Source organism: Coenobita brevimanus, chromosome 76 (genome assembly GCF_032717465.1).
Source record: "Coenobita brevimanus isolate Jiangsu-jjx chromosome 76, ASM3271746v2, whole genome shotgun sequence".
In the NCBI taxonomy this organism is placed as follows: Eukaryota; Metazoa; Arthropoda; class Malacostraca; order Decapoda; family Coenobitidae; genus Coenobita; species Coenobita brevimanus.
Genome location: NC_137029.1, coordinates 7,218,247 through 7,232,743, shown reverse-complemented (window position 1 = coordinate 7,232,743; position 14,497 = coordinate 7,218,247). Strand labels below are relative to the sequence as shown.

General features: G+C 39.8%; 1 protein-coding gene and 1 pseudogene across 1 annotated transcript in view; both read left to right on the top strand.

The window, feature by feature from the left end:
- The window catches only part of Cds (CDP-diacylglycerol synthase), a 104,248-nt gene that overhangs the window by 37,562 nt on the left and 52,189 nt on the right, over positions 1-14,497 (top strand). Inside the window, exons 3-4 of the mRNA XM_080279020.1 lie at positions 9,218-9,314; positions 11,996-12,175. Of these exons, the coding sequence (XP_080135146.1) occupies positions 9,218-9,314; positions 11,996-12,175 (277 nt within the window). The remainder of the gene's footprint in view (positions 1-9,217; positions 9,315-11,995; positions 12,176-14,497) is intronic.
- On the top strand, positions 5,611-5,729 carry LOC145408342 (5S ribosomal RNA; annotated as a pseudogene).

The window sequence follows — 14,497 nt, the reverse complement described above, 5'->3', positions numbered from 1 at the left end:
CCTCTTGTCTGTTTGGGCAATGCCACTTGCTGCAGATCGAGTGAAAAAGGCTCGGCCAAGTAGACACAGATCAGCTGACTGACTAAAACATTAAAAATGGCGGAGGCTGCCTGGTCAAGCACTGATTGAAGAAGTTTATTTGATAAAGTTTGTATGCTCAGGTGTCAACAAAACTCACATTTAACACATTAATAATCATTCTTATATATGTGATGATGATGATGGGAGGCATTATACTTCGTCTTAGCTCAGAGATAGGTGCTTTGTCACTAACCCATTCATAGCGGTTTTACGAACAAACCTATAAACTAGTAACAATACCGAAAGAATCTTTAATGTTTCATTACTTAACACAATGAATTTGGTGAAATTTAACCTCCTTATAAGAGAGAAAAAGTCCACAGTTGGAGCACCTGTAGTATGGAGCTGAAGTGGTCTCCATCTTCTTTGTTTACAAACAGGGAAGCCCGCTGCTAGGGGAATTTGCCCCCCAAGTTTCAAACCTTGCTGCGCCCGCTCCATAGGTAGTTTATGCACGTAGTTTGTTTTTAGGGGTTCTGGCACCTTACTGTGTCATAGAAAACTGTGGCATAGGACTCTGTGCCATAGGCGACTTGACTGTGTATATATATATATATATATATATATATATATATATATATATATATATACAGTACAATCCCAGCTATCCGGTATCCAGACAATCGGAATACTCAGAACAACGGGAAAATTCAAGGGCTGGTAAAAATGTCAGTAAGTTTTAACTGTGCGCCAATTTGAATGGACCGCCAAACCGCCGTTTGATCTTGTCATGCGAGGCTGGGGGAAGTCAGACAAAGCGAGGTGAAGGCATTTCCGGCTGATGTAAATCCCTAGCAAATCCTCTTAATCACCCCTCCTCTCCCCCTCTTTCCCCTACTTGAATTCAGTCATCCTCCACACCCTCCAAAAATCACCAGTCTGCGTTTTGCCACCAGACAGTAAACAAGCTCTCTTGCTGTTGTGTTCCTCTGATAGATGGTAATTTGTACACTCCAAAATGCCTGAAGTGCAAACTAAACGTAAGCGTATCGTGCTTACCTTGAAACAGAAGCTGGACATATGCAACAGACTTGAAAAAGGCGAACATTATAAAACACTAATGGCTGAATATAAATGTTAATAGGAATGAAAGTTTACTTTGTTGGAAGAAAAATAAATAAATAATATGCCTCCATTTCATACGTACATCATTTATTTTATTTTCTGCAAAACAGCTGAGTGGCGGGTGAGGGGTGGAGTGATGGAGGTCAGGTAGGGAAGAAGAAGAAGTCGGAAACGTAAACAAACTCACGTGAGGGCACAGGTGTTGTGATAATTCTACAGTGCAGTCTTAACACATCATCAGTTCACTAATAAATGTTCAAGCTTTTATTTCTTTATTTTATTTTTCAATTTTTATGAGTACAGTACATATAATGAATACAGTAATTCGGTAAACAATGGACTGGTGTAATTTGCAGTACTGCAAATTGCTAGACATTGCACACGTGCGTTATGACCATGGTGTGTGTTTACAAGGCAGTTTTTCAGGCGGAATCTCTTAGTGTAACCCCTAATGTGACTGGTGAGTACCTGAACTGTATTTACTGCTGTGATAGCCTTTGTATAGATTTGACTTGAAAATCAGAAATACGGGAAAAATCTGTAACCGGGAAGGTAAATTCCCCAAGCCACCCGGTTAACTGGGATTGTACTGTATATATATATATATATATATATATATATATATATATATATATAAACATATATATATATATATACATATATATATATATATATATATATATATATATAAACATATATATATATATATATATATATATATACACACTGTATGTATACTGTATATATATATATATATATACAGTATATATATATATATATATATATATATATATATATATATACAATATATATATATATATCTATATATAGCGGTGAATTGATGGCGAATTGTCTTGGAACCCTAGCCTGCAACTCCTGCACCACTCGACACAGCACTGTCCTCACCACTCTCGTCACCAGCACTTTCGACACTCACTAGCTAATGCACTCACTTTGTTCATAAACCCTTCAAAGTCTGTTTCTGACACCTCAGACATTGTATCATCCTCTTGATCCTCCCCAGGAAATGGCTCATAGACAAGTCTCCTCACTGGTGGTTTAACCCGCGGCGTCCCGTCGACGTTCTTTTACGTCCACACGTTTTGTCACTGCCAATCCCATCGACGTACATAAACGCGAAAAAATTGCAAGGTCCCTAATTTGCACAATTTTCAATTTTCGCGAGTCATTTTTGGTACGTATACACGTGACACCTTCCTCAACAAGATGCCAGGCAGGGACAATGCCTTACCCAGCATGACCTCCTCCCCCCCCCCCTGCATGCCATTGTCTCAGCAATTCACCTGTTATCAGTGACCTGGCCAGTATAGCCATGTCATGCCACGGTACGAAATTCAGGGCCAGAGTGATTCCCCAATCAATGACAATGTGGAGGACAAACTTTACATAGCTTTAGAAGAAGAAACAGTTAGAAATGATGATCAGGTAATATGGCAAAAAAAGGTCAGGTATTAGTGAGTGAAACAATGCTTATAATGCCAATATTACTGCTTGAAAACCAATATACTCTTGTACTACATATAAATTCTTAACAGTAAATAAATAAATACCGTTTATGAGTGGTGTGAAATAGTTATCCTCCCATAGAACTCGTTTTCTTTGGTGCCAGCCTGATAGAAAACCCAGTAAGGTAAGGAGGCACTCCTACCTGTAATGAGTATTTTAAACCTCAGGTGAGCGATTTCTCTATGAATTTTCGATGTTTCTCACCAAAAGCGAAGGTTTGAGCCAAAAAAAAATTTTTCCTAAAATGGTCGGGATTGGGGGGAGTCAGTGGTGGAAGTGGTCGGGATGGGGAGGTTAATTAACTTGTTTCTTCCTCGCTGTAGTCACCTTTGAATTGTTTCGTGTCACCCATAGCTGTCTTCATTAATGACGGCGAATTGTCTTGTTATTGTTGTGACGGCGAATTGACTTGATGCTGAATTGTCCCGAAACCGAGTGGTGCAGGAGACAATTTGCCTGTTGTCCTCATGGGTTAAGGTGAGCAGCCATATTCTTGTTGGTTTAGTTAAGCCATATCCCTGTTAACTTAGTAAAGCCATAATCTTGTTGGTTTATCTTAGGTAATATGTCTTAGATAGTTTCCCTGTATAGCACAATACTTAGGTCTGAAAAGAGTCTCAAGCGTTGCCCATGGGGGGGGGGGTGCCACCCATATGTAATTTTTCCCATCAGTATGTATTCAGAGTACGCAAATTCCTAGTACGAGACGTCCTCTGCCACCCATATAGGCTCGTACTAGGGGGAGCAAGTGTAATGTATACGTATATATATATATATATTTATATATATACATATACTATCCAGTATATATATATATATATATATATATATATATATATATATATACATATACTATCCAGTATATATATATATATATATATATATATATATATATATATTATGTATATATATATATATTGTGGTAAGTGGGGGCGCTCACCATCCACTCACTCAATGTAGTGCTGCTCTTGGGTGTCTGCCCTGTCCTCTCCTCCATCCTTCATTCCTTCCATCTTCATCTATCTTTCTTTCCTTCATTCTTTCCCCGTCCTTCTGCCTACGGGTGACTTTACACTTCCTCTTCTGTCTTTCATTCCTCCATTGTTTCCTCTTCCTTCTGCCTATGGGTGACTCTACACTGAGTGACAAGCTAAATGGTTTCCTGTACACCAGGAAACCATTTACTACGCTTGGTGGTAACCATATAACCAAATTTTGGCGCCTGGTGGTTTAGTGGGTAATTATTGTGCTCTAATCGGATTGAGCCGGTGAAGGTTTATATCCAAGGGGTGGTTGGGGTATATTGCTCACGTTATGCCACTCAGGGATGAGTGAGGTTGGTCACTGTCTTCTTAAATGTCAGGACCAACTGCCTAGCCCCGGGCTCCTACGCTCCTCATGGGGCAACATAGGATTGGATGATGGATGGATATATATATATATATATATATATATACAGTCGGCGCAATGGAAGTCTGGACCCTCTAATTCGCACCATATATTTGGTAGAGTCCAAGAAATATTGTAGGAAAATTCCTGTAGTCGGTGGATTTTTTTCTGGTGGCTTCTATCAACTTTACAGGCTTACCAGTACATGCTGTGAATTTATGAGCTCAGTGCCTGCTTGACTTTGGATGGGAGAGCACGTCAGATTTTCTTGTCCTCCCTGGCCTTTGTTAATTTCAACCTCTCGTTTTCACACCCTCCTTTGCCGTAGTGAATCAATGGAGATGAGTCCCAAGCCACGAACTGATGTAGAAAAAGCCCAAATTTTAACTATGAGAGAGGAAAATGTAAAAATTAATAATATTAGTATTCGAACTGGGTGAGGAAAATCTACCGTTATGGCACTCCTCGCTGCTCCCCGCCACCTGCCAAAAAACACAATTCCCCAACATATAGACAGGATGGGACCTAAAAGAAGACATCACCAACTACAGACATGTTACTGAAGCAAGCTGTGATAAAAGACCCACATTTGACTGCTAGACAACTGAAAGATATGTACCCAGAATTGCTGAAAGATGTGTCTGAATGTACCATACAGCATCGACTTCAGAAAGACTTCAAGATCCCCAGCCGTACTGCTGCACTGAAGCCTCTCCTTAATTTTTTACATTTTCCTCTCTCTTAGTTAAAATTCGGCCTTTTTCTACATCAGTTAGTGGCTTGGGACCCATCTCCAATGATTCACTAAGGCAAAGGAGGGTGTGAAAATGAGAGCTTTGAAATTAACAAGGGCCAGGCAGGACAAGAAAATCTGACGTGCTCTCCCATCCAAAGTCAGGCAGGCACTGAGCTCATAAATTCACAGCATGTAGTGGCAGGCCTGTAAAGTTGCTAGAAGCCACCAGAAAAAAATCCACCGACTACAGGAATTTTCCTACAATATTTCTTGGACCCTATCAAATATATGGTGTGAATTGGAGGGTCCAGACTTCCATTGCGCTGACTGTATATATATATGTTAATAATAAGTGGTGGCGACCATCATCCACTCGCTTGATGTAGTGCTGCCAACTTCTTCCTTAGCCTTTAACATTCTTTTTCTGTGCCTGCCCTCCTCTCTTCCTATTTCTCCCATCTTTCCTGTCACTTCTTATTGCATTTCTTTCCTTTACAGGTGGCTTTACATTGAGTGACAAGCCAAATGGTTTCCTATAAGCCAAGAAACCATTTACAACACTGGGTGGTAACCATATAGCAAAACCATACTTGCTCCTTATGTGTTAGCAAGTGGGTTGGTGGAGGGTTAGTGCCCCTTCCTGTAAAACTAGTAACTCAAAGTCAAATGCCCACCTCTTATGGTATTATGGCATCTGGCAATATATATATACATATATTTATATATATATATATATATATATATATATATATACTGTTTATACTGTATATATATATATATATATATATATATATATATATATATATATATATATATATATATATACCACGTTGAGTACACCGCTTCCCGTTCGATCAGCGAAGTTAAGCAACGTTGGGTCTGGTTAGTACTTGGATGGGTGACTGCCTGGGAACACCAGATGCTGTTGGCATCCCTACGTCAAGTGGGGTTGGTGGAGGATTAGTGCCCCTCCCTGTAAAACAATTAACTCTAAGCCCTTGGCCACCCTGTCTGGGATACATGGCGCCTGGCAATGAATGAATGAATATATATATATATACATATATACTTACTGTATCTGTCTATTTATGTACACATAATATACAGGTGTTAGTGAAAGGATTTTGTGAACATGAACCTTTACTCAGGGGTGTATTTAGGATCTTGAAACATAGGGCTTGGCCCGGCCCAGAAATCTGTAGATTTTCACCAGATAATTTTCAAGTTATTTTAGAGTAAAATTAAGATAAGATGTGAGACAGTACTGTGCTCTGCCAAATGGTTCTGGTCAGGTGCTTAGGCTAACATTCACAACATGAAATAAAAATAAATGAGCACAGTCTGAGTTGTGACAAAACTGTGTTAACTCTGTGTCCTGTTCAACTGATACTCTCCTCTTCACCTCTCTAGAAGCTCTTTTGGTGACTCATCTGTCTGTCGCACTCCTCATCTCCTCTGTTTTCTCTTCCTGTTCTCTTTTCCTTTCTCCTGTCCTGCTTATAAAATGGATGCAGTCAGCATATGCCAAGCAGCATCTAATCAAATTTCTCATTTTTTGATGTGATAATTAGATCATAGACACATGTTATTTTTCAATTTATTTTGTACTGGTCCATCCATCCATCCATCATCCAATCCTACATTGCCCCATGAGGAGCGTAGGAGCCCAGGGCTAGGCAAGTTGGTCCTGACATTTAAGATGAGAGTGACCAGCCTCACTTATCCCTGAGTGGCATTACGTGAGCAGTAAACTCCAACCACACCTTGGATATAAACCTTTACCGGCTCAATCCGACTGGAGTGCCGCAATTACCCACTACACCACCAGGCGCCATAATTTGATTATATGGTTACCACCCAATGTAGTAAATGGTTTCCTGGTGTACAGGAAACCATTCGGCCTGCCACTCAGTGTAGTCACCCATAGGCAGAAGGAACAGGAGAGAATGAAGGGAAGAAAGACAAAAGAGGGAGTGTAAAGTCACCCATAGGCAGAAGGGTGAGGAAAGAATGAAGTAAAGAAAGACAGAAGAGAAAGGAAGGAAAGGAGGGAGGAGAGGAAAGGGCAGACACCCGAGAGCAGCACTACATTGAGTGAGAGGATGGTGAGTGCCCCCACCAAATGAAAAAAAAAAGAAAAAAAAAGAGCTATTTGAGGTCTGGGGCTATTCATAAAACATTTGGGGCTATAGCCCCCAATGCCCAGGCCTAACTATGCCAGTGCTTTACTGCGTTAATGTAATTTATTAGTTGATTCTTACCCCTTCCAGCCAGTTTTCTTTAGGAGAGATTTCATGTTGCACACTCTTTAAACTTCTATTTCACCCACTCTCATTCATTCCCCTGCAGTTATACTGCCCAGTAGATACAGTGTACAGTATTTTGCTGGGTTGAGTATGTAACTTCCATCTGATTTCAGATCAGTAACTGCTCATTTACGGGTGTTTTGTTTGTATGTAAAAAATGACAGAGTTATAAAAACTACCCAGCTTTGTTATTTTATATTAAATACAGTATTACTGTACTTCATTTCCAAACATTACTAATTTAGAAGCAAAAGTATTGTGAGGTTGAAGTACTGAAGTGCCAGTAAAAATGTATCTTGTTCATAAAATACCCAAGTCCTGAAAGTAAAGAGTAGGTGCTAACTTCTCACTCAGCTTCAAGCTATAATTTGGTTCATTATTTGAATCAACTGATTATTTCAATTATTTGCAGACAAAATTTTCAGAGGTGGTTAGATTCACAAAAGACAAATTAACTGTTTTCCTGTAGGTTTTAACATAGTGCAAATCTCTGACTGCACTAAAACCCTCAAAGTAACTGTTAATACACCATTTTGAATAGACATGTGAGTAGAAATGTACAAGATAATGGAACTGGCAGTGCTAGGTTATGCACTTCATGGGTGATTTCTTGGAAGTGGTGCCACCTGTAAGAGCATTAATACATGTGCAACCTACAGCTCATAGTTCACTGTGGTTCTTGTTGCTGATATTGCCATTTACTAGGAGGATGTACAGCACCGGACTTGAGTAAGTTTGCATCGTTACTGTACAAACCAGGGCCGGTATTAATAAAAACTTGTAGGAGTACTCCTAAAATTTCTACTAAAAGTGGTTGTAGCTGAGAGTTGCTTCTAAAAGATCCTCCTAGGAGGACTCGTAGTAGTAATTTCGCTCCTACCATGAAGTGTTACCAACACAAAGAATCTCTGCTTAATATATTTTAAAAATTACCATTACAAAGCCTTAGAGTATCAGTATGTAGTTTAAAAATGAAAAACTAGTTTTCATATATAGAAACAACATCTATTTGAACATATATTATGATTCTTTACGAATGTCGATAAAATGGATAAAATGTAAACACATCATGTGGTCAGCTGATCATTCCTGCTACCATTGGGGCATCGTGTGTACATGGTACAGTGACCGTCAACAGTGGCACAATTTCAAGATTCCACGGCTGCAGATAAATTCAGGAGAAAGAGAAACTGGACTGAGGGAGTGTACGAGGGACCTTCACAAACCTCTTAACAATGTGTGGAGCAGTTAGAGCATAGAGTGTTTCCGTTATCACATTGTTCACAATGACTGTGATGGTCCAAAGTCATCACAATTACACTGCTGCATTTTTCCAGTTCCAAGGTACCTAAATAGTATCAACACTTTCATCTCGGATGTGAGAGGATGGTTTCGATGTGTGGGCCTTTCCAGTACATCTCTTACTAAATCAGTAATAAACAGAATGCCCTCACGATCGAAACGGTACCTTCTTACAAGTTCTTGATCATCATATTCCATGAATGCATCCTTCCGAGCTCGAAAATTTCTTCGTGGTGGGTGGTGTCAGTCAGCCATGGTCTATGTTGTCTTGTCTCTTGGTGTTTGAGGGACGCAGCTACTGTATTTACTGTCACTAAAAGCCCTCCTAACTCCTTAAAAGTCCTTGTGGAGGACTTTAATTTTTTAGCGATTTTACGAGTAAACTTAGGAGTTGAAAGTAACTTTTAGGAGTACTTCTAGAAGTTAGGAGCCAAATTTCACTTTGAGAGGAACTTTTACTCCTAGGAGTTTTTATTAATATGGGCACAGAAGTATAGGGCACAGAAGTATAGGGCACACATACATTCAGTTTCAAGTTTTATTGGTGTGCTTTGTGTTTTATCCTCTAAATTTGAGGACACCTTGTAATTTTTTATTTTATTAATTTCACACACTTTCATCATAGGGAACAGTTTTCAACCTGGATAAGTTAGATGATAAACTTCTTTATCACCCATGGTACCAATATAAAATAACTTATGCCCTTGGGATGAAGGGGTTAATATCACTTACTGTTTTGTGGTTGGTTATTTTGAGACTTGATACCATGTGAGACTGATACCATGTCCTGTCCTGGCCTGTTGTTGCCCAGATGGAGGAATTGGGTGATCCGTGGTATCTTCACCTGGCTCATGATTGGCCTCTTTTGCCTCATCATTTATGTTGGACCACTCGCCCTCATGTTTACTGTAAGTTTCCCACCACAGTGTTCTTGCTGTATTCATTCCTTCATTGTTATATTCCTTCCTTGGGTATCCCAAGATGAGTGGAGGCACTGTTTTGGGTTCCCAAGAATGAGGAAGGCAGTAGAGAAAATTATGATGATACTGATGAAGCATTTTTTTTTTTTTTTCATTTCAGTATGCATTTATACGCCCATAAACAGCATAGTTAAGTTTTGAGAATTCCATTTCATGTACATTCTTAATCCAAAGAAAGTATCCAGGCCTTGTCAACGTCATGGCTAGGAAACCAAGAATGGTCCGGTGTTCGGACACAGCTTTAAACCCCCTCCCCTCCTCCTCCCTCCATCCATTCCCAACTCCAACCACCTTCCTTGACTTCATGATTGAGAGGTAGCTCACTCCTTTGCTTTGTGGTATGAAGCACACACACACACACACACACACACACACACACACACACACACACACACACACACACACACACACACACACACACACACACACACACACACAAATATGTGATAGCATGAGAAAAGAAGGCAGGCCATTTTAAGCTTGAGTGAATCCTGTTGAAACGTAACACCCTCTGTATTGTCAAGAGCGTAGGTGTAATTAATGTAATTCAGTAAGTAAAAATATCTGTGTAACGGGTGAGGCGTGTTCTGCCCCAAGCTTAATAAAACTGTCAGCCAGTAGCACGAATAGATTAGCAGTTTACTTCTTGAATGAATTATTTAGATAGTGTTTGTCTGTTAATCAGCATGTCTTCATATACTTTACGTCTTTCTGTCCGGGAGTGTCATATTTGCACTTCAGCTGAATAAAATCACTTGACAATAACATTATTGCTATACCAATTAATGTGAACTAATAATTCCAATTAATGTGAACTGAAAATATGGAAACTGCCTCACTTTCGTTTTGTCGGTTTTACCTGCTTCTTTGTCTTTCACAGCTTCATCTACAGAAAGAATTTATTCTCACTTATGTTTAATAAACTTGCTTGTTTTTAGCGGGAGTATAGTAGCAGTCAGTGTGAAGTAATGATTGAGAAACTGTCTGTTTGTCTTTCTCCTTGTCCATCTGCCCAATTGCCCATGTTTTTCATACGTACTGTATTTACATTATACTGTATACTGTAGATGCTCCCTCCCTTCCTCCCCCCATCCCAAACTACTACCACTGCTTGATCGAAGGGTAGCTGACTCCTTTACTTCGTGGTTTGAAGCAGCTAACGATGATCCGAATGTGTTGTATCATCTGTATAACGTAAATACTGTATGTACAAAAAAATTCTGACTGCACAGTAACATAATATTAGAGCTTGGTGCAAAACTGGACGAGCATTATACATGTATTGGCATTAAATGAAATACTGTAATATTTTTCTTGACATTCAAGCTTGCTTGGATTTTGTCTGACAGAGGATCATGTTGAATAAAAGCCATCCTCAGAGAAACAGACATAAAAACTGATGGAAAGATGGGCATGTGCCATAGAGAGATTTCTCAGTGTTGTTATTTTACTCTTAGTATCAACAAACACATTTAGAAAGCCAGGTTGAGTATAAACTATTCCTGCAAGGAAAAGGAAACACAGACACATATGTCATTTGAGATTAAGCATAATTGTTATTCTTGCTAAAGACAAATGTTTTCAAACATCTTTGGAAAGAAATCACGTCCTAAATAAGACAGACAGGCAGACAAACAGACAGACACAGATTCTGGATTATTGATTCACATTGACTTATTATATTCTTTATCTCACCAGGTGGCATTAGTCAGATTAAGTGATAACAGAGCCGTCTTGTAGAGGAAAACGTGATAGGCAGTTGGACAGACGGACAAGTGGAAAGACAGATGGACAGTCCCTCAGTCATTATTTCACATTGGTTGCTATTTCACTCCTGCTAAACACAGGCAATTTTATTTAGGTTAAGTGAGAATACTTTCTGTAAATGATGATGTGAAAGATAAAGAAGCAGGTAAAATAGACAGAATGAAAGTGAGGCAGAGTTTTCAAATTATCACTTCACATTATCTGGAATTATCAGTTCACAATAATTAGTATTGCAATATTGTTACTGCCAGTTGATGTTATTCAGTTGAGGTGAAAATACGACTCTCCCAGACAGGAAGACATAAAGTATATGAAGACATACTGACTAGCAGACCAATACTCTCTAAATAGTTCATTCATGAAGTAAACTGCTATTTTATTCATGATACTGGCTGATAGTTTAATTAAGCTTAGGGCTGAACACTCCTCACCCATTACAAAGATATTTTTATTTACTAAATTACATTACTTACACCTACACTCTCAAAGATACATAGGGTGTTTTTTTTAACAGGATACAGTCAAGCTCGTGGTGACCTGCCTTCTTTCCTTATTTTATTACACATTTCTGTGTGTGTGTGTGTGTGTGTGTGTGTGTGTGTGTGCGCACTTCATGCTGTGAAGCAAAGGAATGGGCTATTTCTCGATCAAGAGATCAAGGAAGGTGGTTGGAGTTGGGAATGGATGGAGGGAGGAGGAGGGAAGGGGGTTTAAAGCTGTGTCTGAACACCAGACCAGTCATGGTTTCCTGGCCATGGCATTGACAAGGCCTGGATATTTTCTTGGGATTGCGAGTGTGCATTAGCATAACATTATTAATGTGTTGGGTTTGGATGGTTTAGACACTGCTGGTACAAGTGTGGTGCTTTAAGGAGATTATCAACATTGGATACTCAGTCTACCGGATGCATGGCTTGCCCTGGTTCCGTTCACTCTCCTGGTGGTTCCTCATCACAAGCAACTACTTCTTTTATGGAGAATCCCTTGTGGCAGACTACTTTAGTGTCATCTTCTCTAAGAGTGTGAGTACCATACTTGTTTGTACTACACTACTGCATAGGAAAGTGATATGTACAGTGCAATACTTATAAATTACACCAATTATTTTTGTTGTTTCTCTATCCTGGTCTGTCTGGCTGAACAGACCTGTCGACCACAGGTATACAACTGTATCTGTTGGGCTGTCCGAGATGTATCGTGTAGTACATACATTGTATAAGGATCTGTTCCCTTTTGAGGTAGACAGTACCTCTCCAAAATCCCTCATACTCTGAGGTACAGGGAACTATTGGGAGGTTTGGGTCCTGGGTGGACGCTTCTGCCATGCTACTTGGGATCCACAGTGCTACCATGTGCAGGCTCCCCTTCAGTGCCTAATAAATTACAGTGCCTTAGATAGGTCATGATGATCATCATCTAGGTCTCCTTTCCCACCCTGGGGCAGGGTGAGGAGTAGCAATGTCCAGACAGCCAAAGTTTGCTCAGTTCAATGGCCCGCTCCTCCATTCCCTCAGCATTCAAGCCCTTGAAATCCTGGCTCCATCAGATAGACCAAAAAAGTTTCACCACGTTCTGTAGCATCACAAATACCTATCTGATAGAGCCAATCTGAAAGCTGTCATGTTAAAAAGGGTGCCAAATCCCTGGTTATGCACTTCTCCACACAAAATCATCCATCCAGCTCAGTCTCTTGTCAATCCCTTAGCTTCACCAACTTTGATAGATAGTTATATTAAAAACATTAAAAATTTTGCACCCAGTGCTGTCATAAGTTGGGTAAATGAAGGAGGAGACAGACCACAGGCCCAGTCCACCCAAGTCCTTGCATGGGACCTGGGACCCACAGCCCACCAGGACAGCCACGAGGACATCCTCCAAGGCTTCCTGAGATTGAGCAGCACGGAAACCTTCATTAGTTGACTAAGGCCAGTTCATGCAAGAATGTTAAGCCTTTATAAATGAAATGAAATGAGTGGACTGTGAAAATTGAATAGACTACAGCCTACATGTACAGGATGTTACATGAGAATGCAGAGGCATTGTTAAATCTGTATTATCTCATGTCCTATTATGTAGTACCAGTATGTACAGTATGTTGCTAGTTGGCTATGATAGATTTACATATTTTTATCCAGAACTGGATTTTCAATTATGTACACTTATAGTTGCTTGAAAATTTACAGTCAGCTTAAATGATTGATTCTGGATGTCTATAATAAAATTCTTGAGTCAACTATTTAACCTTTGAGGTACACAATACCAGTACATGCCGTGCATTTCTCCCGAGAAGAGGAAGAAGAACAAAAAAATATATATATATATATATATATATATTTATATTCAAGTTTTGTGTCATTACAGTGGTAGATGTACATGTAGCAAAAAAGAATATGACTAGGATGTTGAAGAGGGAATATCCAAGTGAGCTTGAAGGTGGGAGGAGGCATGGTAGGCCATCATGTACAGGGATAGGTATGATGTTTGAGTGTGTGAGAAGACGAGTTATGAAAGTCAGTGAGGCTAGGCAACTGACAGTTGATTGAGCTGATTGGAAGAACTTTATTTGGAAGAGTTTATGACAGAGACTTTGGAACCCATTTTTTCCTGGGAATGTGATACAGTAATTATCAGATTGTCTGTGAGAAGGAGTCAGGATTCTGGGAACTTGAATGGTAAGTATGCAGTATGATTGTGTACCTCATATACCGAAATTAGGCAGACTTCCCACTTACCCCCCCCCCCCAGGTGAGAAAAGAACTTTAGATGATGATGATGATGATGAGAAGGATATGACAGTAATTTTGAACTATAAATTACTGTACTATTGTAATTATTCCTCCTCCTTCTGGTGAGGAACTGATGGGTCACCACCCTTTAATTAACATCCAGCCGCTCACAACTCTGTGGCTGTAGTGATTAATTAAGAAGAGGTTCATTTGTCTATCTATCTACCTATCTATAGCCCGACGCCCTAATCCCGCAAAGGGTGGCCGCAGACAAAACGCCTCCAAGTCACTCTGTCACCTACCATTTGACTCCCCTCCCCCCAACTCACCCCCCCCTCCCTCATATACCTCTCAACTCCATCCCTCCACCTCATCCTCGGTCTACCCCTCCCTCTCCCTCCCACCACCTCACCTACATACACCCTCTTAGTCAGTCTTTCACTCTCCATTCTCTCCACATGTCCAAACCACCTCAGTGTATTTCTCCTAATCTTTCATTTGTACCTTAAAAAAAAAAAAAAAAAAAAATGCTGGTTTAATTTTGTTGTCCTTTGCTGCCTGCCTGTACCCAATTTTTCCAAGCAGTTACAGTACTGTAAGTAATGCTTTAACCCCTTA